The sequence below is a fragment of the Grampus griseus genome (genome assembly GCF_964374135.1).
Source record: "Grampus griseus genome assembly, chromosome: 16".
Classification (NCBI taxonomy): Eukaryota; Metazoa; Chordata; class Mammalia; order Artiodactyla; family Delphinidae; genus Grampus; species Grampus griseus.
Window position 1 is genome coordinate 3,701,657 of NC_139010.1, and position 24,790 is coordinate 3,726,446.

At 42.8% G+C, this 24,790-nt stretch overlaps 1 protein-coding gene across 2 annotated transcripts in view; it reads right to left on the reverse strand.

Moving 5' to 3' along the window:
• The window catches only part of NUP133 (nucleoporin 133), a 57,258-nt gene that overhangs the window by 23,047 nt on the left and 9,421 nt on the right, over positions 1 to 24,790 (reverse strand). For both annotated transcript variants that reach the window (XM_082674077.1, XM_082674076.1), the window contains exons 4-15: positions 23,061 to 23,168; positions 21,233 to 21,367; positions 20,444 to 20,614; positions 18,704 to 18,859; positions 18,320 to 18,390; positions 14,718 to 14,865; positions 13,112 to 13,259; positions 12,097 to 12,254; positions 10,596 to 10,687; positions 6,197 to 6,360; positions 4,837 to 4,931; positions 2,017 to 2,241 (exon numbers count right to left, since the gene is read on the reverse strand). In XM_082674077.1, coding sequence (XP_082530203.1) covers positions 2,017 to 2,241; positions 4,837 to 4,931; positions 6,197 to 6,360; positions 10,596 to 10,687; positions 12,097 to 12,254; positions 13,112 to 13,259; positions 14,718 to 14,865; positions 18,320 to 18,390; positions 18,704 to 18,859; positions 20,444 to 20,614; positions 21,233 to 21,367; positions 23,061 to 23,168 — 1,671 coding nt within the window. The remainder of the gene's footprint in view (positions 1 to 2,016; positions 2,242 to 4,836; positions 4,932 to 6,196; positions 6,361 to 10,595; positions 10,688 to 12,096; positions 12,255 to 13,111; positions 13,260 to 14,717; positions 14,866 to 18,319; positions 18,391 to 18,703; positions 18,860 to 20,443; positions 20,615 to 21,232; positions 21,368 to 23,060; positions 23,169 to 24,790) is intronic.

Consider the following 24,790-nt stretch of genomic DNA (forward strand, 5'->3'; position numbering starts at 1 on the left):
TATTTTACCTTCTATCCAGGGCTATGAGATCACATCTCCCCTACACAGCCCACCAATCAGAGCCTGACTTGGGTTATCCAGCTCTTCTCTTAAAATGCATACTTGTTTGTAATGTAATTTACCACTCCCAAGTGGATGGACAGGTAAAAAGAAAAAAAAAAATTGATACATATTTTTTCACTAAACACATGCATACCTCTTCAGCTCTCTCTTTTTATTATGGTTATGCCATGTGGGACGACCTTTAGAACTTCACCCAAAGGAAACTTAAGACCAGTAAATGTAAAGAGAAATTAAGATAAATGGTGATGTAAACAGTGTTAAACATTACTATCTTCCATATGGAGCATTCTTTTGAGGAACCAATCACATTTTTAGTTTTTTTTTTCCTATCACATTCCTACGGTGCTACTCATGAATTATGTATTCATCCAATTGATAATTTCCAGACCCTATTTCTTTTCCAGTTAATTGGAAAAATGTACTTATACATAATTAACTAGTATGCTTTGCACTTTGATCCAAAAGCAGAAAAAGCAACCAGGTTCTTGCTCAACTCAATTTGTCATTAATAATTAAATAAGAAAAACAAAAACTTTACCTTGTAAAATTATGTATGAATAAAGACAAAAAAGGACACAAAAATGACAACAGTTTGGTTAGATCATGAAATTTGAGGTGAACTGTCTTTCTTTTTTTTCATTCAGATTTCAGGTATACTTGACTAAAAAACAAAATAAAACAGAAAAGTGCTTTGCCTTACATTCCCTAGAAAAAGCCCAAATGTATAAAAATGAGGCCTTCAAACTAAACACATTTAAGGAGTCAACAGAACTGAACATAGTTCAGTGTCTTATTTTTGGTTGCAGTACATCAAATATTCAGAGTAGAAGAGACCCTTGGCACAGGCTGTTAGATGCTAGATGACAGCCGGACTGCACGAGGAAGGAGATAAAATTAGAGGCACCAAACAGAAAAACTTCCCAAATGCAAAAAACAATTCCAAATTCCACAGAGCTGGGGGAAGAGCTAGCAGTTTCTAAACTCAGATAACGCCACAAAGGGAGAAGGAACAGCCCTAGTGAAGGACTACTCCTGAAGCAACTGACTAGCACACCCAAAACAGCCTGCTGAATGGTGGCTCAGAGCCAGGATCTGTGGTCTCAGCTGAGTCAACCGGCCCCTGGGTCTTGGCGTCAACACCTGTAAAGGGAGACGGGAAAGTCAGCCCTGCCTTTCATGAGGTTGTGAGGTGTCACTCAGGTACCAGAGCTGTGTGCTCTGACCAGTGCCCAGCTGCCACCAGCTGGCCAGCACCTTCATCTTTTCTCCCTCCCAAGTTTACAGCAGGTTTTTCTTTTCCTCTGAAAATAAATCTGACTTTAAAAGTGAGGTGTAGAGCAGGATCCCAGCAGGCAGCTGAGGAGAGTTTAGTGAAGGGACTCTTTACAAAGATGTGAGCAGGAGTCAGGGGACCAAGGCGGGATGGTGCAGCCCTGGGCTAGCAAGATGGGGAGCCACAATTAGGTCCAGGCCTGAAGGGGAACTGGGACAGAGCAGTCGCTGGAGGGGCGGAGAGGGCGGCCTGAGAGGAGCCTGGTCTGACAGCAGGCACAGCAAACAGGTGGAAGCAGCAAGGAAGGAAGCTGGGGACGACAGCTCCAAGCTCTGACCTGATGGTGCTGCACCTTCATCAAAACAACAGAAGCCGGGGGACAGGGGAGCCCACCATGGAGATGCCCTCTGGGGCAGAGTCAAGACGTGGTGTGGAGAAACACAAGGAAAACATCCAGACGTGATAGGGAAGACTTTGTAGTCATCTTTACAAGCCCTAACTTACAGGGAAAGCGATAGATGAGTGATACTTCTGAGGGATAATTTACCCAGAAAACATGGAGTCCAATTTAAAACTTCAATGACATCTTTTGTTCTCAATCCTTTCCTCACTGGGGGCCCGTTCTGTAAATGGCACAGCGCTCCAGAGCCGCACTAAGGGGAGGACGGGTCTCGTCTCACCTCTCTGAAGAAGACGTCTGCGGGAGTCAGGTTGCACGGGATGTCGCAGTCCCTCTTGTTTAAGGCCATCAGTATCGCTGTGTTGACAAGGTCGGAAAGCCTCGAGTGGTGGTTCTTGAGGACGATGGCGGCGGCCAGCTTCTCAGCGTGTTCACAGAGCAGCAGCCGTGTGGCCATCGGCAGCCCTCTCACTGGAAAAGTGCCGAGACGTCCAAACAAGCCGACCTTGAGGCAAGACGAACACATATTCTTAGAAAGCATTCACAGTAACATACAGGTGAACGCAGTCACATTTCCACCAGCAGCTCACTGGGTACAGAGATGCTGGCCCCATCCTCCCCCAGAAAGACCTCCGTCTATTGGTCTTTGGGGCTGTTCCTAACACTCTCTCTCTCTCTCTCTCTCTCTCTCTCTCTTCAGCCAGGGCCATTTACACCTGTAAGAAAGTACAGACATTCCTGTTCTAAGATTAGGGTCAACTACTGTTGTCTCTACCTACCTTATTCCTCAAATGATTGTTTATGGTTATCAAAATCATAAAATTGTTCTTTTCTAGCTACATTGATCAACTCCCCTAGACTCCAGACCTTCAGAACTAGAAACTCAGCAGCCTCCACCTTCCAGAACCCTAAAGCCATGGGGAGGGTTGGGGGGGAGGGTGTCTCTGACCCTTTGCATCAGCTGCCTCTGATTTGCTTGATGCCCATTTCTGGCTTGAGGAGGAGAGTTTTATATTCAGAATTATTTTCTTAGATACAAGTATCCAGTTGTACATTTTTCCTGATTATTAATGTAAATCTTTCAATGAAATGAGCTCTAAATATTAAAGGAAATATAAAGGCACAGGCAGACTGGGATTTTTAGATCTGGCTAGACATTCCCTTGCAACGGATGCTACTGCCAACAGCTGTGTGACTCTATGAGGGTCTGAGGCCCAGGGAGGCTGTACCAGGAGATACCACAACGGCTCCAGCCCCATGGCTCCCCCCTTCGCCCCCCGCCGATAACTTAGCATCCCCGCAGTGTGGCATGTGAGGGCCACGGACTCCTCCCACCCCAACCTTCTGCACACCCTTCTGCAAAGTGACCTTGCCACTCCTCCCATCAAGAGGCACAATCAAGTTCCCAATCCCTTTTATCTGGCCTGGCCTTGTGACTTGCTTTGACCAACGTCGCTTTGGTGGAAGTGATAATATGTGACGTCTGAAGCCTACAGCTTCTAAATTCATCCCCTTGAAGTGCCGCCTGGAGACCACAGGAGGCCAGTCCAGCCTAGAGGAGGATAAGACTAAGTGGGGGGAGAACCAAGAGGCCCCAGCGGACGGTGTCACCGACTGCCAGTCTGACAAGAGATGCCTGGGGACCTGCCAGCTCAGCCCACCCCAAATGCAGTTCAAGGAGAGGGCCCAGGGGAAATCAGCAAAGAACCGCCCCTGCTAACCCACAGTTGTTTTAACCCACCACATCCGGGGGTATTTGTTATGTATTAAGAGTTAACTGATAACACCTGACAATTACATCAGAAGAAAACATGTTTTTTCCCCATTGATCTGCAGCCCACCTAAAACACTAAGAAAAGACTCAATGAACAAATAAAGTTCTCTTGCCCAGACAGTAAGAGCAGACTGGAGCCAGACTGTGCATTAAAACTGAAGCAGAGGGCTTCCCTGGTGGCGCAGTGGTTGAGAGTCCGCCTGCCGATGCAGGGGACGCGGGTTCGTGCCCTGGTCCGGGAAGATCCCACATGCCGCGGAGCGGCTGGGCCCGTGAGCTACGGCTGCTGAGCCTGCGCTTCCGGAGCCTGTGCTCCGCAACGGGAGAGGCCACAACAGTGAGAGGTCCGCGTACCGCAAAAAAAAAAAAAAAAAAAAAAAAAAAAAAAACTGAAGCAGAGTGAGGTATTAGAAACAACCAAGGTATTTCTGGAATCCTCTAGAACCACACTGTCCAATAAGATAGCCACTATCCAGCAAAGTGGTGACTTTAAGTTAATTAAATTTAAATTTAGAAAACTTCAGTTCCTCAGCTGCAGCAGCAATTTCAAGTGTTCAGCAGCCACACAGGACTGAGGCTGCCATGCTGGGCGGCACAGCCACAGGGCAGTCCCATCACCACAGAAGGTTCTATTAGGTGGCACTGACTTCAGTCTCTTTAACAGGGAGGCATACTGATTCTGGGGAAAAGTGTGCAAAAATGGATTTAAATTAATTCTTTTGGATTATGCCTGGGAGCCACAACTGATCAACAAGGTAAGGATGGGTGATTTTGTGTAACAACTCTGGCTAGCAGCAAAAACATTTTCTATTATTAGACTCAATATAAATGGGAATTCCCTTACCCCTTAAAAAAAAAGAATACTTTATATGAGTATTTGATGCTAATGGCACCTCGAAATTAAACATCCACATAGAAAAACCTGTCACCACCTTCAGATTCTTCACTGTCTTTCTAGTAATACAAAATCAACTCGGGAAAACCTAAGTTTTATATAAAAGCACACAGGAAATCCGAATGAAAAGCAGGGTATCATAGGATGTAACAAGAAAAGCTGAAACAACATTTCTGCTGAAATACACTATTTTTCTTCTTTTTATCCTATTTTCAATGCAGCTTTGCTTCTTGTAGTAACAGGCCTCCACACAGCCCTGGAATTATTTACTTAAGTCAGCAAAGAAAATGGGCAACACTAGTCATGTCCCACCCAATGAAACACCTCAGAATTAGTGAGAAAGGGTCTCCCACTGTCCTGGAGAGAGCCACAAAGGGCACAGTAAAGCCAGGTGTCTGGCCATCCCTGTTCACAGCGACTGGGATGCCTACTTGGTGAATGAAGTCCATAAGGAAAGAATGGGCTTTCATCTTGTCTTCGAGTTGGTGGAGAATAATCAAAGATGTATTGCTGAACCCAGGTGCTTCTGGTGAAACACAATAACAAGACAAAAACATAATACACTGGCTTGACAAAAAGTACTGCTATTAAAAGTTAAGAAAAATCTATACAAAAGGAAAGTACTAACCTTTCAATGCAATTATTAATTACATTATCCAAGAGGTTAAAAATTTAGATGAAACTTTTGGGGGTTTGATACAATTCATACCGTATTTATTCAAAACACAAATATGTTATTATTAGTTTAATCACTTGTATCATTCTAAGCTTGACAGCTCAAAACAGTCAAAGAAAGAAGGTGAGCACTGATGTTTTCTTCCTAAGACTCTAATGAGAATTACTTGCTAGGCAGGAAATTAGGGATTGAAAGGATGTTTGTGACAGTTACATGGTCCTTGGGGACCCCTGAGTGCCCCGATGCTGCGTGGAGGGTAAGACGGACAGTCACCCAGGCCGAACAGGAGGACACATGCCCACTTCTACAGGCTGAGATCTGACCACTGCTGCTCTTAGAGAAGCACATAATTTCCATTAGCCAAATTCAGTAGTTATGCTAAAATTATCATTTAATTTGGGGCAAGTGTCAAATGCCTACCTATGCCACCAATTTCCTTTTAGAAATAAAATGCTGAGAACGCTAAGTAGGGCTGATTAATCTGTTCAGACAGAACATGTAGGATTTGCTCCAATGTTTCCTCCGTTTCTATTCTACTATGTAGACCTGTTCTGAGCCCTTTATGTATGTATGCCTGTATGTATGTAAAATAGATGAGGTGTTTTTTTCTTTTTTTCTTATTTTGGCCATGACGCACAGCTTGCGGGATCTCTGTTCCCCGACCAGGGACTAAACCCGGGCCATGGCAGTGAAAGTTCCGAATCCTAACCACTAAGACCATCCAGGAGCTCCCTGTTCTGAGCCCTTTTAAGAATCTACTATGGGCTTCCCTGGTGGCGCAGTGGTTGAGAGTCCACCTGCTGATGCAGGGGACATGGGTTCGTGCCCCTGTCCGGGAAGATCCCATATGCCGCGGAGCAGCTGGGCCCGTGAGCCATGGCCGCTGAGCCTGCGCGTCCAGAGCCTGTGCTCCACAACAGGTGAGGCCATAACAGTGAGAGGCCCGCGTACCGCAAAAAAAAAAAAAAAATCTACTATAAGGAAAGTTACAACTTTTATAAAATACTGAATTAATATTAAATTGTTTCAGAAAATAAAAAATATGCACTAAGAAACGCTTGAACAAAAGAACCAGAATGTTCTTCTCCATAACATTAAAATTAGGATGCTCTTACCCTCGGGGACAGACTCAGCCCACCGTGGATCAGAAGCAGGGTAGTCGTCCACCAGGTCCACGCTGATTTGGGTAACAGCTCTGTCTAGTTCACAATTGGAATCCGAATCAGAGTGAGAGGAAAACAGCTCATCAACTATCATTTGAGCATGACCTAAATCTTTTCTGAAATCAAATCAGAAAACAAAAGTAAAAGTATTAGGAGATATGGGGATATATGTATATGTATAGCTGATTCACTTTGTTACAAAGCAGAAACTAACACACCATTGTAAAGCAATTATACCCCAATAAAAATTTTTTAAAAAAGTAGAAGTATTAAACTCATCATGAAGTTAATTGTGAAATTAAAAGTCCCATATGTTAGCCCAAAGTTTATTACTTCTAATAACATTTATTTAAAAGGGAGACAATTATGCATTCATTAATTCAACAAATATGTGTTGAACACTGATAATATGCAGGCTCTGGAGACAGAACAATAAACGAAACATCAGAACACAGTCCTAAGACTTCACAAAGTATACAGTGGCATGAGGAGTCAGATAATTAAAGAAGCAGTTACACACACACACTAGACAGGGAAAGAACAGAGGCCACATAGCACACAGAGGGAAAACCAAAACCCCCGACGGGCAGGGAACACTTCCTGGAGGAAGAGGTGCAGGGGGGTGGGGGTGAGTGTGGGAGGGGCACACAGCAGCAGAGAGAGCACAAGGCACACCTCTAAGAAGTACGCCTGCATCCCAGCAGAGAACGGAAGCCCTGGGGGAGAGAAGATCACCCAGTGAGGAGAGAGGGAAGAAGGGTCCAAGGCAGACCTCTTAGAAGCAAAGGACAGAGCACAGAAGGTCTCGTAAAGCACGTGACAGAGTTTGAGCTTAGAAGGAAATGTCGCGATCTGTTCTATTTTTAAAAGATCATTCTAACTACGCTATGGAGATGAGGGATCAGACAGGAGGGAGAAAAATCCAGTGAGGAAGTTACTGCAGAAATCTATCCAGGCAAGAGAGGACGGGAGTTTCCATCAGCAGCAGCTGCAGCAGCGAAGGAGACAGGCAGACAGCTTTGAGAAAGAGACACAGGAGGGAAATTCTGGCCATCGGCTGGGTCTGATGCGTAAGGATGACTGAACAACTGACTGTGGCTGCTAGGACCTGCCACTGGAACAGGGGCTAGGAAAGAAAGAATAAGCTCTGGAGAAGACAAGCACAGTTTCACATGTGTTACAACTAGGTTCCTGTGGAACACACAACTGCTTCTGAACATTCTTCATTTGTATGTAATGGCCCAGAGCAAGGTAGGGCTGTGCTTCTTCAGCAAATGAAGCCAAGGAAGGAGGAAAGATGGCACAGGGAGTAGAAAGAGAAAAATATGGAAGACGATAACAACTGGAGGCGACGTCTCAGGCAGTTTAGCTGTAAACAGGAACAAACAGAAGAGGTGCTAGCTCAAAGGGGGACAACAAATCAAAGACTGGTCTTTTTTAAAAATGGCAGATTAAATATGATTAACAGCTGATGAGAAGAGGCCAGCACAAGGTTAAAGATGTAGAAGGGGAGTAACTGAGAGAGTACAGTCTCAAGGGAAACAGGACACAATGGCACTCAGAACAGAGAGACTGGCCTTAGGAAGAAGAACACCTCTTCCTACTCCCCAGGGAGGGAAAGGGAAGAGGAGCCGGGATGCAGGTAAGTTTGTGGGCGCTAAGTACAGGGAGTTGTCCTCTGATGGCTTCTACTATCTCTGTGCAACAGGAGCCTGAGTCAGCTGCTTGGGGGGGAAAGGGGCAGAGAAATGGGAAGGTAGCGAGGCGAGGAAAGGGTTGAAATGGTCTCTGCAGAAGAGGAGACAGAGCTGACCAGAGAAACACAGAAAAACTGCCGCGAAGTGTTAAAGGCAAGGTTGAAGCCGGAAACCTAGTTATGCTAGAGGTCATGGGAATACAAAGTGGACCATAGCATGATCACTCAATAATGAACTATTTTAATCAAAAGACTAAGTTTCTTAAAACTCTCACGAACGAAAGATTTTATATTTATATTAAGTAAAATCAAAATAATATAAAAATTAATTTCAAAGAAACCATGCTATAAAAATAGTAATATTACCTTAGCAAAAAACTGAATGGATAATAGTTTAGAGTTCTATCCACCAGCTTTGACCCCCTGAAAATAATTCTGGTTGTCACGGTTTGGGGGGAAGGATGCTACTGGCACCAAACGGGAAGAGGCCAGAGATGCTGCTAAACGCCCTACAGTGCACAGGACGGCCCCACAACAAAGACCATCTGGCCTCAAATGTCAGTAGTGAGAAGGCTGAGAAATGCTGCTTTAAAGGTTCCATGATCCCATTTGTGAAGAGGCTAATTTTTTTAGACCATTGGCTGACACCACCCCAGAAATGACTTCTTGTTAACCTCATGGTACTTTATGCTAAACAGGATAACACAGTTGTGTCAGAAGCCCAATAACACCAGTCCTAAGGTTACTACGTTCCGAGCACTTGAGGTCAGGGACCCCTTTTCGTACTTAATCATCTTCCCCAGTAAAACATTTAGAAATGACTATACTGGGTTGAATAGTGTTCCCCCAAATCCAAGTCCACCCAGAACCTCAGCACGTGATCTTATTTGGACATAAGGTTTTCGAAGATACGATCAGCTAAGTTCATGCTGAGGTCATACTGGATTAGGGTGGGCCCTAAACCCAATGACTGGTGTCATCATCAGGACACGTGAAGACAGATGCACAGGGAAGAAGGCCATATGCCAATACAGACAGCTGGAGGGATGCATATGTGGCCAAGGAAAGCCAACAACTGCCCGCAATCACCAGGAGCTAAGGGAGAGGCTAGCGAAGACTCTTCCCCAGAGCCTTCAGAGGGTACACGGCCCTGCTGCCACCGTTCTCTTGGACGTCTGGCCTCTAGAACTGTGACAGAATAAATTTCTATTGTTTTAAGCCACCCAGTTTGTGGCAATTCACTACAGCAGGCACAGGAAACTAGTACAGTGACTCCATTACCATTTAAATGTTGAGATGCCACAAGTCTGACAGAACTGTTAATTAAAGGATAAATTTATACAAGATAAAATCAGAGTATTAATCCAAATCTTGGCAGTCAGACTGAACACCATGCAACAGAACAAGACTAAAAGAATACTATTTAAAAACAGAAACAAAACACTGGTGCCCTCTTCTGGACAGGAAATTAAGCTCAGAGACCATCAGTACGATGGCACAGAATTTTCAAACTGTGAATGCACTGCAAAGTCTCAAGTGTGTCCCTTCTGGGAGAGGGAGCCTCCACGCACCAGACGCCACTAGGAGTGGAATTACGGGACCGTGAGCTGAGCGCGGCAAAAATGGAGGCGGTAAAGTCTGACTATTTCTTCAAAACAAAAATCTGCTAAACCCCAATTCCAGAGACATTAAGCAATCTGTTCAAAGTCTCGCACAGTTAATCGGGACAGAGCAAGGGCTGGATCACAATTTTCCCGAGTATTCATTCCAATATAAATGGAAGGTACCAGATACAGAACGTGCAGAATGTGTGTGCAGGACAAACTGAAATGACTGTATAGGGTCAGCAAGTGCGACAGAGCGAGTGCAGTTGTTTCCTCCACCCCGCGCACACCCTCCTGCGAGCAGCCTTCCACGGGGCCTCACCCCGGGACTCGCTGGGGCCAACGGGATATTAGCAAATGTGACCAAGCAGAAACCCGAAGAGCACTTGTCCAGCGAGGCTTCCTCTCTTCCACTTCCAGAGCCCTGAGGTTTGTGAGCAGGCCAGGGTAGCCTGCTAGAGGAAGAGATGCCACATGAGGCAGACAGAGCTGACCAGCCAGGGTCCCCAGATGGGAGCAAGTGTAACCAGACAGCTGGCTGCTGACCACAGACCATGCGCGAGCCCAGGCAGGACCAGGAAAACTGCCACCCCAGCACAGCCCCAAACAGCCAGACGCAGGGCCAGAAGCTGTATTAAATAAGCCACTGAGTTCTGTGGTGATTTCTACACAGCAGAACTCAACCAACAGGCCAAGACTAATTCCTTTACAACAGCGATGATAACCCTTTGTACGCAACTTCACTGCCTTCACATTATACATAAAGCATGCCTGCAAGCTGCCTTCATGACCACCATTTCTAGTGGGACATTGTCTCCATCGAGTGGAGAGGCTGTGTCACACCAGGTCTCTCCCAGCCTAGCTGGAGCCCCCCCGCGGCTACCAAGTTCAGAACAAGAGTTTGTTAAAGTGCTAAAGCTCAGAAAAGCATCTTCTCCTGGATGGCTTCACTCCTCCAACTCGTTCCCACTAGCCAACAAGTAAGCAGCACACGTCAGTAACATGTGTCCTCAAACATCAAAAGGGCAGTAATTTTAAAGACTTGTCATACCTGCAGTATTGCAGAAAAGCAGCTTTTAGCAATTTGGTTTTATCTTCCCGGGCAATAGTTTCATTCTTGGTAGAGGTGTCAAAAACCACACTCTGTAAAATAACAAACTATAGTTTAGAGGTGAAGGTATAAGAATATTCTTAGTTATTGGACTAAACACTGGACCCACCTATGAGAGCAACAGTACAGACACACAGCTGTTTGCCGTACTCTCTATACCAACGGTTTATATATTGATACTTAAGACATTTATTGAAACAAGATAAAACACACCAAATGATCAACTGAAGTCCTATAGAAAATGTATATATAATTCAGGAATTATATTGTGAGTAAAATCATTTGCAGATTTCATCACAACACAACCTTCTTATAGGCTTACCCTTATACAACTCATCACAAAGTGTATTTCTAAGCATAATGGTTGATTTCAATCTTAACATACAGCAGTATTATGAAAACCACATGATTACAAAAGAAAAAACGTAAAAAAAAAAAAATTACTTTCTGTTGAACCTGTATCAAATCATTTTCATTTTGAATTACACAGTCTATATATTTTACATACTATTCAAATGGAAATTACCCCAAACAGTGTTAATTTTTAGCCTCCTGTAAAAGAATGATAAAAATCTTTTTTACGGATCAGGGTATTTCAGAATTCAAGATGACAGGAAAAAAAAATGATGTTTTTTTCCCCCACTCTCCCCTCAAAAATCATCCCAGAAGAAAAAGAAACACAACCACCACACATCTGCAGTTCCAACTGCAACACACAAAGATGGAAACCAGAAGGGAGGAGCAGCAAGTGACAGAGCAGGGAGGAGGCCAGGCAAACCCGTGCAGTGCGGGGACAGGCCCTGAGGCCAAGAAATAGGGAAGTTCCAGGCAGATAGCAGGCAAGGGGCTTCTCTAGAGACGTGACCCTGGGCAAAGCTTTACGGAAAGGCGCCTACGCAGCTGCTGGAGGGTGTGGGAAGATTAAGCCATATATCAAAGAAAAGTAAGCAAATATGAAATTAGTCCACTCCAAGAATCGCACAAAGTTGTACACTAAAGGAAATGTAATCAGCACACTGCTTCACTCTGGACTATAAACAACATTCACATAGCCCTTATAATGGAAAAAATGTACACTGGGGTGATAAACGCAGAGAGGAATGTAGGTTACCCAAGTCCTCATCCTCCAACAGGAGATCTACAGACGACGAGAATTAGTGAATGAGAGACAGCAATACACGCATATTACTTAGAAATGTGGAGGCAAACACCAAAAAAAAACAGCTGAAGGACTTACAAGTAGTCGCTTCTGAATAAGAGGACAAAAGAGATGAGAGAGATAAAAGAACTAATGTCTTCATCACAACTCTTTTAAAAGGGTCTGACTTTTAAACATTTGTGGGAAACACCCTGATAAAAATCGTTAAATCCTTCGCAAATCAGCTACACTTTAAATCAACTATACTTAAAAAAAAAAAAAAATCTTATGGAACCACGTTACCTCATTGCCTGGTCCAGTAACTGAAGATGCCAGGGAATCTTCAAGGTCTTCTGCCAATACGGACACATTTTCCCTTGAAGTAATAGACACCAATCCACTGTTTCTAGAAAAAAGGATAGGAACGCCCCCACAGGAACCAGCTCCTAAAATACTATCTCCTAAGAGAAAGAAAAGTACACGATCAGATAGACATAACCAAAAAGTACTTTCCTAAATCCACCTCCCAGCAGAAAATCCTGGTGATATCCTTTGCCGTGTTACTCCTACTCTGTAATCCCGCATCAAAAGTCAAGGCTCCCCGCTATCTGGAGTGGTAGGCTGTGTCCTTCACTGTGCCTTGCAAGAGTAGTGGGTACAGAGCACCAAACGAGAAAATCATCCCTTCTGCAAGACTCAGAGTACAGCTTGCCAACCCTACCTTGACTTACTGAGTAAGCCAATGCGGAAGGAAAAGGTTTAAGCTCTCTTGGAGTCTTAACAGCATCCCACTCACCACTCACCAGAGTCAAGGCTCTGGTGCTGGGACTAGAGAATTGAGGTTCCATCCTGCTGCCTCACATGGATTTTGCCCTTTGCCCCTTAAGACCCTGATGAGACTGTCTGCTTGGTGTTTTTCACTGCTGGCTGGCTCCCCCCATCACCCACACCTCCCCCCCAATTCCAGCCCCCTTGCATGAGTCCAGCACCTGGGATTCTTCTTACCCAGGGGTCTGGACAAACATTTAAAGAACATCAGCTCAGAATAAGTCACTCTTACTGATCAGGAACAAGCAATTACTTCTGTTAGCATCAGTTCTTTTCTTCTTGGCCTCTTCTGGGAAAAACGTTACTATTTTTTGCCCATAAATGTATCAGTTTGGGAACTCTACCACCCTTCCAGTTTTTCAGCTACTGTAGGCGTGGTATTGAATGTCACAGGCATCATGCTTGAAGCAAAGTTCATGGAAAGAGAACAAAAACTGCTCAGAATGACTAACGAGTTCCCTAATCCTGTTTTCTAAAACCACTACCCTACCTTGTGTGTTGAAGACGATTTTCTCCCGAGGAAGAGAAAACTTCCCAGTTCCTGTGGAGCACACGTAGACAGCACTTTCAGTATACAGATAGGCAGTCTGGTTTGAAAAGTTTGGGACCATCAACTGACACATAATCAAGTCTTCAGACTGAAAATTAAATTTAAGATTACATTTAATCACAATTGAAACAAAAATACTTGTTTGTATGATTTTGTAATTCACACTTTTGTACGCTCATAAAAATGATAAAATAATTTGTTGATTATCCTTGTGAAAACCTAAACACTATCCATCAGATGATTTACAAAACATGACAATAAGTTTATAAACATCAATTAGAGAGACCATTTGCTGAGTTGCAAATAATTAGCAAAGTTTGAAAACGTTTCCATGGTGATAAGATTTTAACTAACCGCCTGTAACAAATGTGAGGAAGAAAATAAAAGGATTAGTTCATTATTTATTTTAGAATCGACAAATTTATTTATAAACGACCCCTGATAAATATTGTCTTTTTCTTCACTGTCCAGATATCAAGCACAAGAAAACTGAGTTAATTTGATCATATATGAAATTAAAAATAGAAATAAGACCTAATTAAATCATAAAATTAGCGAAAGCTAAAAAGGATATTCCGTTTATTAAAAGAATTTTACAAACATAACATAAACATGGAATTTTTTTTATTCTCAAATTGTCTTCTTTATACCCTTTCCCACTGTCTGAAAAATTTTAACACTGAGCATATTTTTCTTGTATAATCAGAACACATAAGGTTTATTTCTGTTTGAAATAAAGACCAAACTAAAAGATTTCCTTAGGGCACTCAGCTACACAAATCATATTAAGAGTGAGAGTTCAACAGAATTAGATACTATACAAGATTAAATGAAATGAATTTACAGCAGTTAAGGCCTTTCCTCAAAAACATCATACTTATTCAACAATGTTCAATTGCTATTAAGAAGCTTAAAATTAGAGAGCTTGCCTTTTAATCGTTCACATGAAATTTGACAAGTATAGAATGTGGTTACCTACAAATATAATCCTACTTTGAGGAAAAATGGGATTTTTCTATAGTATATAGGGCTCAAAACCAAAGCCCAGTTCATGTCAGGTTTCTTCCTTATTTTTCACTCTGCAGTTCATCATCAATGTTTTCCTTCTCAGCGATACTGAAATGAAGACCCCTTCACAGAGCTACGGCAGGAGAGGCACACTCCTCGCTGTGAGGGGCTCCCACTCTCACTTCTCTTTAGCTAAGGCTGAACAAAGGACTGAGTATGAGATGGCAAACAGAATGCAATGCCTAAAAACTAGCTATTTAAAATGTATTTCCAGGAACTCCTTGGCAGTTCAGTGGTTAGGACTTTGCACTTTCTCTGCCAAGGGCCCAAGTTCAATCTCTGGTCAGGGAACTAAAATCCCGCAAGCTGCCAAAAATAATAACAATAAAGCAATAAAGAGATTTAAATAAAATAAAATAAAATGTACTTCCAAGCTCTGCAGATGAATTTCTCAAAGAATCTGACCCTGCAATGGTTAGGAAAAGAACTCAGCATGTTACTGTCACTTTGTACTTTAACTTACAGATGGAAACCTTACCTGAAAAGGTGGGTTATACTGAGTGACTTCCACAGTCACTGCATCTGACATTTGGTAGCCGTTATCTTCTACTGTTACCAGCGAGTAATAGACGAGACAGGGCTTGTCTGCCAGGTGCCATGCCGCTGACAAAATCAGGAGACCATCGCTAATTAGTGAGAAAGAAAGATCTATTGTCTCTTGGGAAAACAGTCCGTCAATGTCTTGAAGAGTTAAACACGCATTTCCCGTATGACCTAGCAAGCCCAGTCCTAGAGACTGGGACCTCATAGTGGCTTTACTCATGATTGCCTAAAACTGGAAACAACCCAACATCCTTCAACTGCTGAATAGATAAACAAATCCTGGTAAATCTATACAATGAACTACTACTCAGCAGTAAAAAGGAAGAAACCACTGAATAAATATCAAATGCATTATGCTAAGTGAAAGAAGCCACACTCAAAAGGCTTTATACCCTATGATTCCATTTATACTATAAGGACAGAAAATACATCAATGGTTGCCAGGAGCCGCAGGTGGAGAGAGGGGTTGACAAAAGAGTACCAAGGAAATTTTGGAGTGATAGAACTGTTCTGTATCTTGATTGCGGTTCTAGTTAAATGACTACGCACTTGTCAAAACTCACCAAATTATACATTAAAAAGGGTGCAAGGTATTTTCTATATGTAAAATGTAACTCAACAAATCTGACTTAAAAAGACCAACAAATCATCAATTACAGGGATTGGCAAAGTGCAGCGCTCAGACTAAACTGAGCCCAGGTTGAGGCTTTGTAAATGAAGCTTTCCTGCCATGCAGCCACGCCACTTGTTATGTGTTGTCTATGGATGCTTTAATGCTACCACTGATAGAGTAAAAGAGCTGCAGTGAAGACCACATGGTCCCCAAAGCCTGAAAATATAAAAGTTTTGGAACCTTCACAGGAAAGGTTGCCAACCCCTGATCTGATCTGTTCTTTAAAGCTTACTTTTGTACAGAGGAAAAACATGTTGTTTTTAATTTTAATAACCAATCATAGAACTGCTGCTGTATATTCAAGCTGCTGTATATGTGAAAAACAAACCTTTTTCCATCTTAAAGTGTATATGGTCCTCTTAAGTCTATCAAAGTTGTTGCCCCCAACCAATTAAATGGTCTCTAATCTCAACCCTTCTAAAACATTTAGTAGCATTTTTAGCAACTCTCGGTTCAAGTCTCAGAAATATTAACAGGGTGGCAAGCACCCTCTACTGACAACTAAAAATAATAAACCGAGCTAGTGGCTGGACAACATGCACTTCAAACCAAGCAGTCCTAACGCGGCTCTCATTTCCCTTCTCCACTGTTCTCTTCCTCCAGCTCCCCAGCCCTTATCACTTCTACCTGAATTCCCGGGAAGAATTCAAGGACACTGGCCCACATCCAAACATACTGGCAGTGACCTAAAGAGCTACTGATGACACGTAAGAAGGAAGCGACTGAGGCCGCAGAGAATGCGGTCTCTTGCCCTCCGCACCAGGCAGGGAGGGAGAGACGGCCACGTCCAGATGAGGCTCGACACTGAAGTCACTCCAAAGACTGGACCGCTGTGGGGTAATGGGTGCCCCCTGAGGCCCAGAGACACAGCTAACAGAGGATTCCTCAGGGAGTGGTGCTTGGACCAGTTTCATTTGACATCTTTATAAAAAAAAATCTTCCTGATTAAAAAAACATGAAGGTATTTTAGGTAGTAAAGATGATAGGAAGATAACCAATTCTGCAAATCAGTAAAAATTTGACAGGGACTTCGCTGGTGGTCCAGTGGTAAAGAATCCGCCTTCCAATGCAGGGGACGCAGGTTCGATCCCTGGTTGGGGAACTAAGATCCCACATGCCGCGGGGCAGCTAAGCCCACGCGCCACAACTACTGAGCTCACGTACCTCAGCTAGAGAGCCTGCATGCCACAAACTACAGAGCCCACACACTCTGGAGCCTGTGCGTCACAACTAGAGAAGAGAAAACCCGTGTGCTACAACTAGAGAGAAGCACATGTGCCGCAACAGAAGATCCACATGCCTCAATGAAGGTCCCATGTGCTGTAACCAAGACCCGGTGCAGCCAAAATAAATAAATAAATAAACAGAATTTTTTTTTAATTGACAAATTTTTATGCGAGTATATACAGGGCAATACGTTTATGATTTCAAAAAATCCAGAATGAAGCTACCTGAGCTTTGCGTCAGTAATCGTCTGGTAAAAGAACTCATGAGGCTGTTCACTGCAAACAGGGCCGAGGTTGCAGCTCTGGCCAAAAGGAGCAATCGACCGAGGAGGAGCAATAAGCATCAGGGAGACACACACGCTCCTTAAACAGAAGAGGCCCACCCAGACGCGGTGAACGGATCACCAGAACAAGAGTATTCAAAAGAGCGATGACCGCATCATTTGGAGCTATGGTGGGGAGGGGCCCAGAAGGAGGGTGAGAGCTGCATCTCACAGGCCTCACGAGAATCGAGCTGCGTTAGCATGACAGCACCGGGGGAGGCGCCCAGGGTCTGGTCTGCCTCGGCACAGCCAGTCCTAAGCAGGTTTCTCTGTTCTCAACCCGTGTCTCCGTTCTGAAAACTACACATGAGGAAACGTCTGCATCCCCGCATCCTACACCCACAGTGGGCTGTGTCCTGGCAGCAGTTCTAAATTTATGAAGGTCTGGTAAAGCTAAATGAAAACAAGATACACTGTATCTAATGCAACTGTTTTGGGAAATTAAATATATACTATTATTTTTACTTCTTTGATAGTTTACATATGTGGTTTTCAGAAACTATAAAGGGTCCTGATAGTCCCAATAGCCCAAGAGAGAAAAATTAAACAGCACAACTTCAAGCCAAGAAACAAGTAGAATTTGTTCTACTAAACTAAATTACTCTAGAACACATAAAAATACTCCTTAACTTCTGGTAAGTTGCGTTTTGAAAAATTACAAGTCATGTATTTGCACTCATTATGAGCTCTGCCACAGAAGCCGTATTACAAATGATTTTTAAGTTCCATATGGCCTCTGGTATTAAAGCTAAACAATAACATGGGATTAAGTAGCTTTATCAGACTAACCTGGGATCTTAAGCACCATTTAGAGCACCATTTCTAAGAGGAAATTCACTCTGAGTATAAACCATGACTGAATTCTAACTTGTACCACCATGACAAAACCTCACCCATCCTTCCTTTATTCAATACAGCGACAAACACAGGCTAAAGCTTCTTCAGCAACAGAAAAAGGGCTGGAGAAGAGCGCCTGGCATCTCCACTGAGTCGGGAAAAATGACAGCATGGAGCACCCCCAGCAGCGGGGTAGGCAGCTCTTAGAGGCTCCGGCTGTGACAGCAGAACAGACGGATCCCTACTGAGGGCAGACAGCTAATGGAACACACAGTGGAAGGCTGACAACTGCCTATATTTCTCAAATGAATTAGCATCGCTAGACAACACAAAACGATTTAGTTAAGACATAATAGTATAAGATTAGCATTAGAGGCATTCGAAAAACAGATAGCAAGACTGCTCATCATTTTATAACAAACATCAGTTTGTTTTTCCAAACAACTCCTATGTTCTTCATGACAAATTAATTGCTTACCAGTTTTGCTTCAAATCCAAATACCGAATGTTGACCCCTTCTTTAATAGCTTCATAGTTACTTTCAGATCCCTACATGAAAATATCAATAACGTAAACTCCTTGAGTTTAGGAATCGTTTCTTTTCACCTTTATATCCCCACCACCTACTAAAGTGCCTCATCCACAGTAAGTCAAACATTTATTGAATGAATGTATGCATTTAAAAAGTTAAGTAAATCAGTGCTTTCCAATACTTCTAAAGATTGACTACTCCATTTCAGCTTATCTGATGGCTAAAACTTTGTGTATTACACTGAAATATGTTCTAATAAATACAACAACTAAAGGAACTAGCAGTCTCACATAAATGAAAATTATAGAGATGAATGTTACTGTTCCTTACCCAGACAGCATCAATAATGTTTTCCTTCAGGACTCTATTTACATCCCAACTATGTGCTTGTTTTTCTGAAGAATCATCTAATTCCCATTTACCGATGTTTGAACTTGTCAAGCTATAAAAGCTTGATCGCTCTCTATCCCAAAGGACACTTGAAAGCTATATGGAGAGGAGAAAAAAGTTTATAGATTATTACGTTCTAATGTTAATGAACTATTTTTCTGAAATTCAAAATTAGTACATTTTATAACTATTTGATAGTAATCCTAGCAGAATTCTTCATTTAGGACTCGAAGGAAGGAGTGATCCTGAAACAGACCTTGAGTAAGGAGGGTTTCCACAGGCACAAATATAAAGGCAGAAGGCCCAGGAAGAGCAGAGTCGGGAGGTGGGAAAGTCACAGGATCTTCAGAGAACAAGACACAGTCCTGCTTAATTGGGATGCGGATTACAACCAGGAAAGAAGCAAAAATAAGGTTCACACACAGCACAGTCTTAAATGTGAGCCTGTAAACCTAATAAGCAAGGGAGATAGTCTCAATGGCTTGTGAGCACAAGAGCTGTGTTACAGGAGAAGGAATCTGGTAGGGCTGTGTGTAGTTCCACGTGGGTATGTTAACCTCGTCTTTCTTGCTTCTGAACAGATGTGTTTTTTAAGTTGGGTATACAGGACTGTTGAGTGAAAACCCTAATTGTCTCCACTTCTCCTATCACCATGACTCTAGTCACTAATGGGACCGGAGGGGCCAACAGTGAGTAAAGCGGCCTGGCACCAAGAATTAGGGGAAATTAACCAAAAGTGCATATTAGGGCCTTACAATGGAAGCAGGAAGATGGGGATGGCAGTGAGACATGAAAGAAGCCAAACCTATAGAACCTGGTAAGGAGAGAGAGACACACAGACACACACACACACACTCACACACACACGCACCAGGGTTTTATACCTGGGTCTCTGAAAAAAGTGACAGTGCCATTAGAAATAGGTCAAAAGAGAAATGAGTTTTGTAAGTCAACAGGAGAGAAGAGAATATCAGCAATTTGCTTCCAGACATGTTACGTTTTAGGTTCAAAGACCAGTTAAGGAAGCAGATAATAATAGCAACCTGAAGTTAGAGGGAACAGCATAGTTTAAAAAAAAGGTGTGCTCTCAATTCAAACAGACTTGGGTATGAATCTGCCGCTGAGTGGTTCTGTAACCTTGGGCAATTTAGCCTCACTGAGGCCAGTTCCTCATCTACAAATTGGAAATGAAGCTCTCTACGTTACAGGTCATCTAATAATTACAGGAGGTAACAAACATGGAGCACCTAGCAGAGAGCAGATGCCCCCCACACGTTAGTTCCCATCAGCCTCCCTTCACTATTCCAGAGACTGAGGCAGAAGCCCAGCAGACAGAGGTTTGAGTCATCCACACAGATAGCTGGAGTCATGGGGGTAGAGAACACACTTTTGGTTATGTCTAGAAAGCAAAATTAATCCTTAAACACGTTTATAATTTTACATCATAGTTTTAGTTCAAAGAATTTACTTATAAGATAATCTGTGTGACTTAAGAATATTAACGTTACAGGGTATGAACTCATTTGACCATCATAATAAAAATGCTTCACTAAAAGATCAAAGCTTTCAGCTCATGTACACCACAGTTCATACAGAGGCAATACCAACTTCATAGGGAACTGCCAACTTATTGATTTCACTAAGAGAAGCTTGTAAAACAAGGTTATTTTATCAACTTACTATGAGATCACTGCTAGAAGATAAAATTCCCAAAAGAGAAGAAACCTTCCGACCAATTCCCGAAAGCACACCTTGCCCTTGAGGCAGGATATGCTGATGAATTTTTCCTACACTTTCGGGTATCAGGCGAATCAGCTGGCCTCCCGATGAGGATAAAATAAAACTTCCTCCCTGTGAACAAACATAGCAAAATTAGTTAAGCAGTTAAGACTAAGAAAAGAAAATTAACACAAATCACTTTGATACAGAAGGAAATCATCTGTACCTTAAAACAAATCTAAAAGAATAAAAAGAACAGTGCTATTTTATTAAAATCACTTACTTATGAATCCATTCACTTAATATTAATTCTACACAGAATAACTTTGTTGCAATTTTTTTAACTGCATGTATTTTTTAATTCTGATTTTTAAGTGATAGGTTCACCATCATGCAGGTTCAACAAATCAAGTATCAGATTTTATTTCTTCAGTAAACCTGCAGAGTATATATTAGCAAACCATTCCTCCTACTGTCTAAGAGTTTCTACATCATTTTATGAAGATCTTTCTGACAGAAATGAATAACATCAGCTACTATGCACTACTGATATTGCAGAGTCCTATGAGAAGGGCTTCCCTCTGTCTAAGTGTCCAAATCCTAGATCCTGACATTCTTTTTTTGCCTCTTTTTGATTCCCCCCACCCCCTGCCTGTATGATGTGCTCAAAACCCCATATTTTTAGTCATTTAAATCCCACTTCCAAGCCAAATCACAGCTTTCCAATAAATATAAAAGAATATCATATACCTGCACTGTTGTTAGGAAACTGCAAGTCTTATCACCTCCCAGATCTACGGACGTCTCTGTGTAGGTGTCTTCACTTGCAAGGCTTGGCCAATAGCGGATGGATCCTTCTCTGGTGGCAACCATGACAGCAACAGCCTCAAAACAAGACCATAACACTCAGTAACCACAATAAAAGAAGGAGCCCAACTCGGGAGTTTGTTGACACTGATATAAAGAAACCAGGGCAATGTACTATTGATTAACAGAAATCAGAAATAAAAATTCCTTTTTTTCATATTAAAAAAATTATCATACAGTAAAACTGACATTTTCCCCCTTTTGTTTTACAGTTCTATGAATTTTTATACTCTGGTTTCTGTTCAGACCACATAAAATCTTTTGCTTTTTACAGTTCTGTGAATTTTAAAACACGTGTAGACTCATATAACTACCACCATGATAAAGATACAGTACAGTTCCATCTGCACCCAAAACTCCCTAACGCTTTCCCTTTACTGTCATACCCTTCCCTATCCTAACCCCTGGCAATCACCGTTTCCATCATTATAGTTCTGTCTTTCTGAGAATGCCAAACAAATGAAATCATATAGAATATAACCTTTTGACTCTGGTTATATCTGACACTGAATATAACCTTTATCTCACTTAGAATGACGTCTTTGAGATTCATCCAGGTTGTTGTTGCATGTATCAGTAGCTCATACCTTTCTACTGCTGAGTAGTATTCCATCCTATGGATAAATCAGTTGAAAGGACATTCGGATTGTTTCTGCCGCTGGCTATCACAAATAAAGCTGCTATGACATTAGCGTACTGTTTTTTGTGTGGACATAAGCATTACTTTCTCTAAAGTAAATAGCCAGGAATGAAATTGTTGGGTCATAGGGCAAGGGTACTTTAACTTTATAAGAAGTGAAAATCAAGTGGCTGTACCACCAGCAGGCCCACCAGCAATGTATGAGGTTCCGGTTGCTCCACATCCTCGCCAGCACTTGGTAGTGTCAGTGCTTTTAATTTCAGCCACTGTAATAGGGGTCTAGTGGTATCTCACTTGTTTTCTTTGCATTTTCCTAATGGCTAATGATGTGAACACCTCTTCGTGTGCTTATCTGACATCCTTATATCCTCTTTGGTAAAGCATTCAAGTCCTATTTTAAATTGGGTCGTCTGTTTTCTTACTAAGCTTTGAGGGTTCATTTTATGTTCTACACACAAGTCCTTTGTTGGATATATAAATCGTATCTAATATTTATATAATATACTATTTCCTACCAGTCTGTAGTTCTCGCTTCATTTTCTTTCAGTGCCTTTGGCAGAGCCAAGTTTTAAATTTTGATTAAGTCCAATTTATCTTTTTTTTTTTATGAATCATGCTTTTGGTAATTTCTAAGAACTCTTCACCTAATCCCAGGTCATGATGATTTTTTTTCCTGTTTTCTTCCAAAAGTTTTTAGTTTTACACTTTACATTTAGATCTATGATCCATTTTGGGTTCATCCTTACATAAAGAATGAGGTTTAGAAGGAATGCTTCTTTTTTCCATAAAGACAGCCAATGATTCCAACACCAGTTACTGAGAAGACCATCCCTGATCCACTGAATTTTTTTGTGCCTTTGTCAAAGATCAAAGGGCCATCCTTGAGCGAGTCTATATCTCTACTCTCTATTCTGTTCCACTGCCCTGTGTGTCCATCTCTTTGCCGTCGCCTCTCCGTCTTGATTCCTGTAGCTTTACAGCTACGCTTCAGAACTGGGCTGGATGATTCCTCCAACTTTAGAACTCCCTTATTTTAAAAAATGTACTTCAGTAAGCATTTAAGTCACCTACCTGAGTAGAATGTGCTTCACCTGAGGTAGCAGAGTAAGAGAGAGCCACCAAGTTGGCACTCCAGTGGAAATCAGTAGGTGGTAGCTGAAGTTCTTTGCAAACAGATAACTATAGAACAAATCCAAACAAAAAATCTTTCATGTCAAATCCAATTTTTTGAATATGTATCTGGCTTCACTATTTCCCTTCTCTGCATATTTTAGATTCTAATTCATTGCTGGAAATACCATTCTACAAATACTCTTTCTTCTCATATCTTTTTGATCAGGCTTTCATCATCATTTTCAGTAATTTTAAAACAAAATATTTTAAGAGATATAGAATCAGGAAAACGTAGCAGCTAGACCAGACCCTTAATATAAACTACTCCAATCTCTTCCCAGACCAAAAAGTCTATTGGTTGAAAGAAGTGTGTAGGCTTCCTATGGAATGTTCCCAGTCTAATCTTGATTTGTTTAGTTGACATTTAAAATCTGCATGACCACAGAGTTAGTATTCCAAGTCACCTAGAAAACATTTCTTAGACTCAGCCAAGTATCATTGTTCCTCTGCTAACTCAGGATGCCCACCCCAGGCCCTCTCCCTCACCTATGCTCCTAAAACTACAAACACGGTTTTCTAGGTAGCAGCAGTACAGAGGCCAGTAGATGTGAAGAGTTTAGGTAAGTGGGAGCCCAAGTCCCAGTGGAACAACGGCCCAGTGAACACAAGTGGTACAGGAGAGTATGCCTGATCTGGAGCGGAAAGAAAAAGAGGCTGCTGAGGGCACGGTAGTGGATGTACAAATGAAAACCCCCGTGTGAGAAGATGACAATTGAAAGTTAAATTAGCGTTATAAAAACTGGTATCATTTTTTCCTATTTTATTATGCATCATTCAGTACATTCAGTGAAATACATTCCTATCTTCTAAGAAACTCAGTTCAGAGTTCCGGCAGAGAGCGCGGTGAGAAGCGGATCGCGGCCTTCTAGCCCGGGGCCCTCCAGGCCCTCCGGCCTCTGGTGGGCAGGTGAACTGGGGGGCCCCCGGGACAAGCTCAGGCTGTGTCTTACCGAGCCCCAGAGCCCTCGCCGCAGCCGTCCACTGGCAGGGCCCAAGCCTGGAAGCAGCAACGAACTGCTCCCACACCCCCACCTCCGCGACCTAATGGCGGCGGACCCTTGGAGCCCAGATCCCGCCCACCGCCGGGTCTCTTGACCCCACACTGCAGGGGTTAGGCGAAGCCTCCGGGAGCCCACCGAGGACGTGGCGCCTTTGGGCGTCGGGCGTGGCAGGGCGAGAAGAATGGCGGCCACTGGAACGCTGCGGAGGGTCGTTAGAGCCTCGAGGGCCTGGGAAGGGGGCTCTACGTGGACGCCAGCTCACCCACCCTTAGGCCTTGGAGCCCGCGCGGATCCAGGACCTGAGGTGACCTCTCTGCCCCAGTTGGACGAGACCTCACCTCGTCCGGACAACGACGGACAAAGGCCTTAACGGGCCCGGAAGGTGAGCGGAGCCCAGGTCGACGACGGGTGGAACGTTATCGGGTCATCGGGCGGTTGGTCGTCGTTCTACCAAGACCTCGATGTCGGAAGATAGAAATGGTAGAATAACGTACCACGTGCCGCCAGTAGGAAGTGCCCGCCACCCTTCGGGAAGACTTACTGGCCGTTTATAGAAGGCCTGTGTATATAATATGAAAAAGCTGCTCTCAACTTTCCCCCTAACCTTTCGAAAGAAAACTTTTCGCT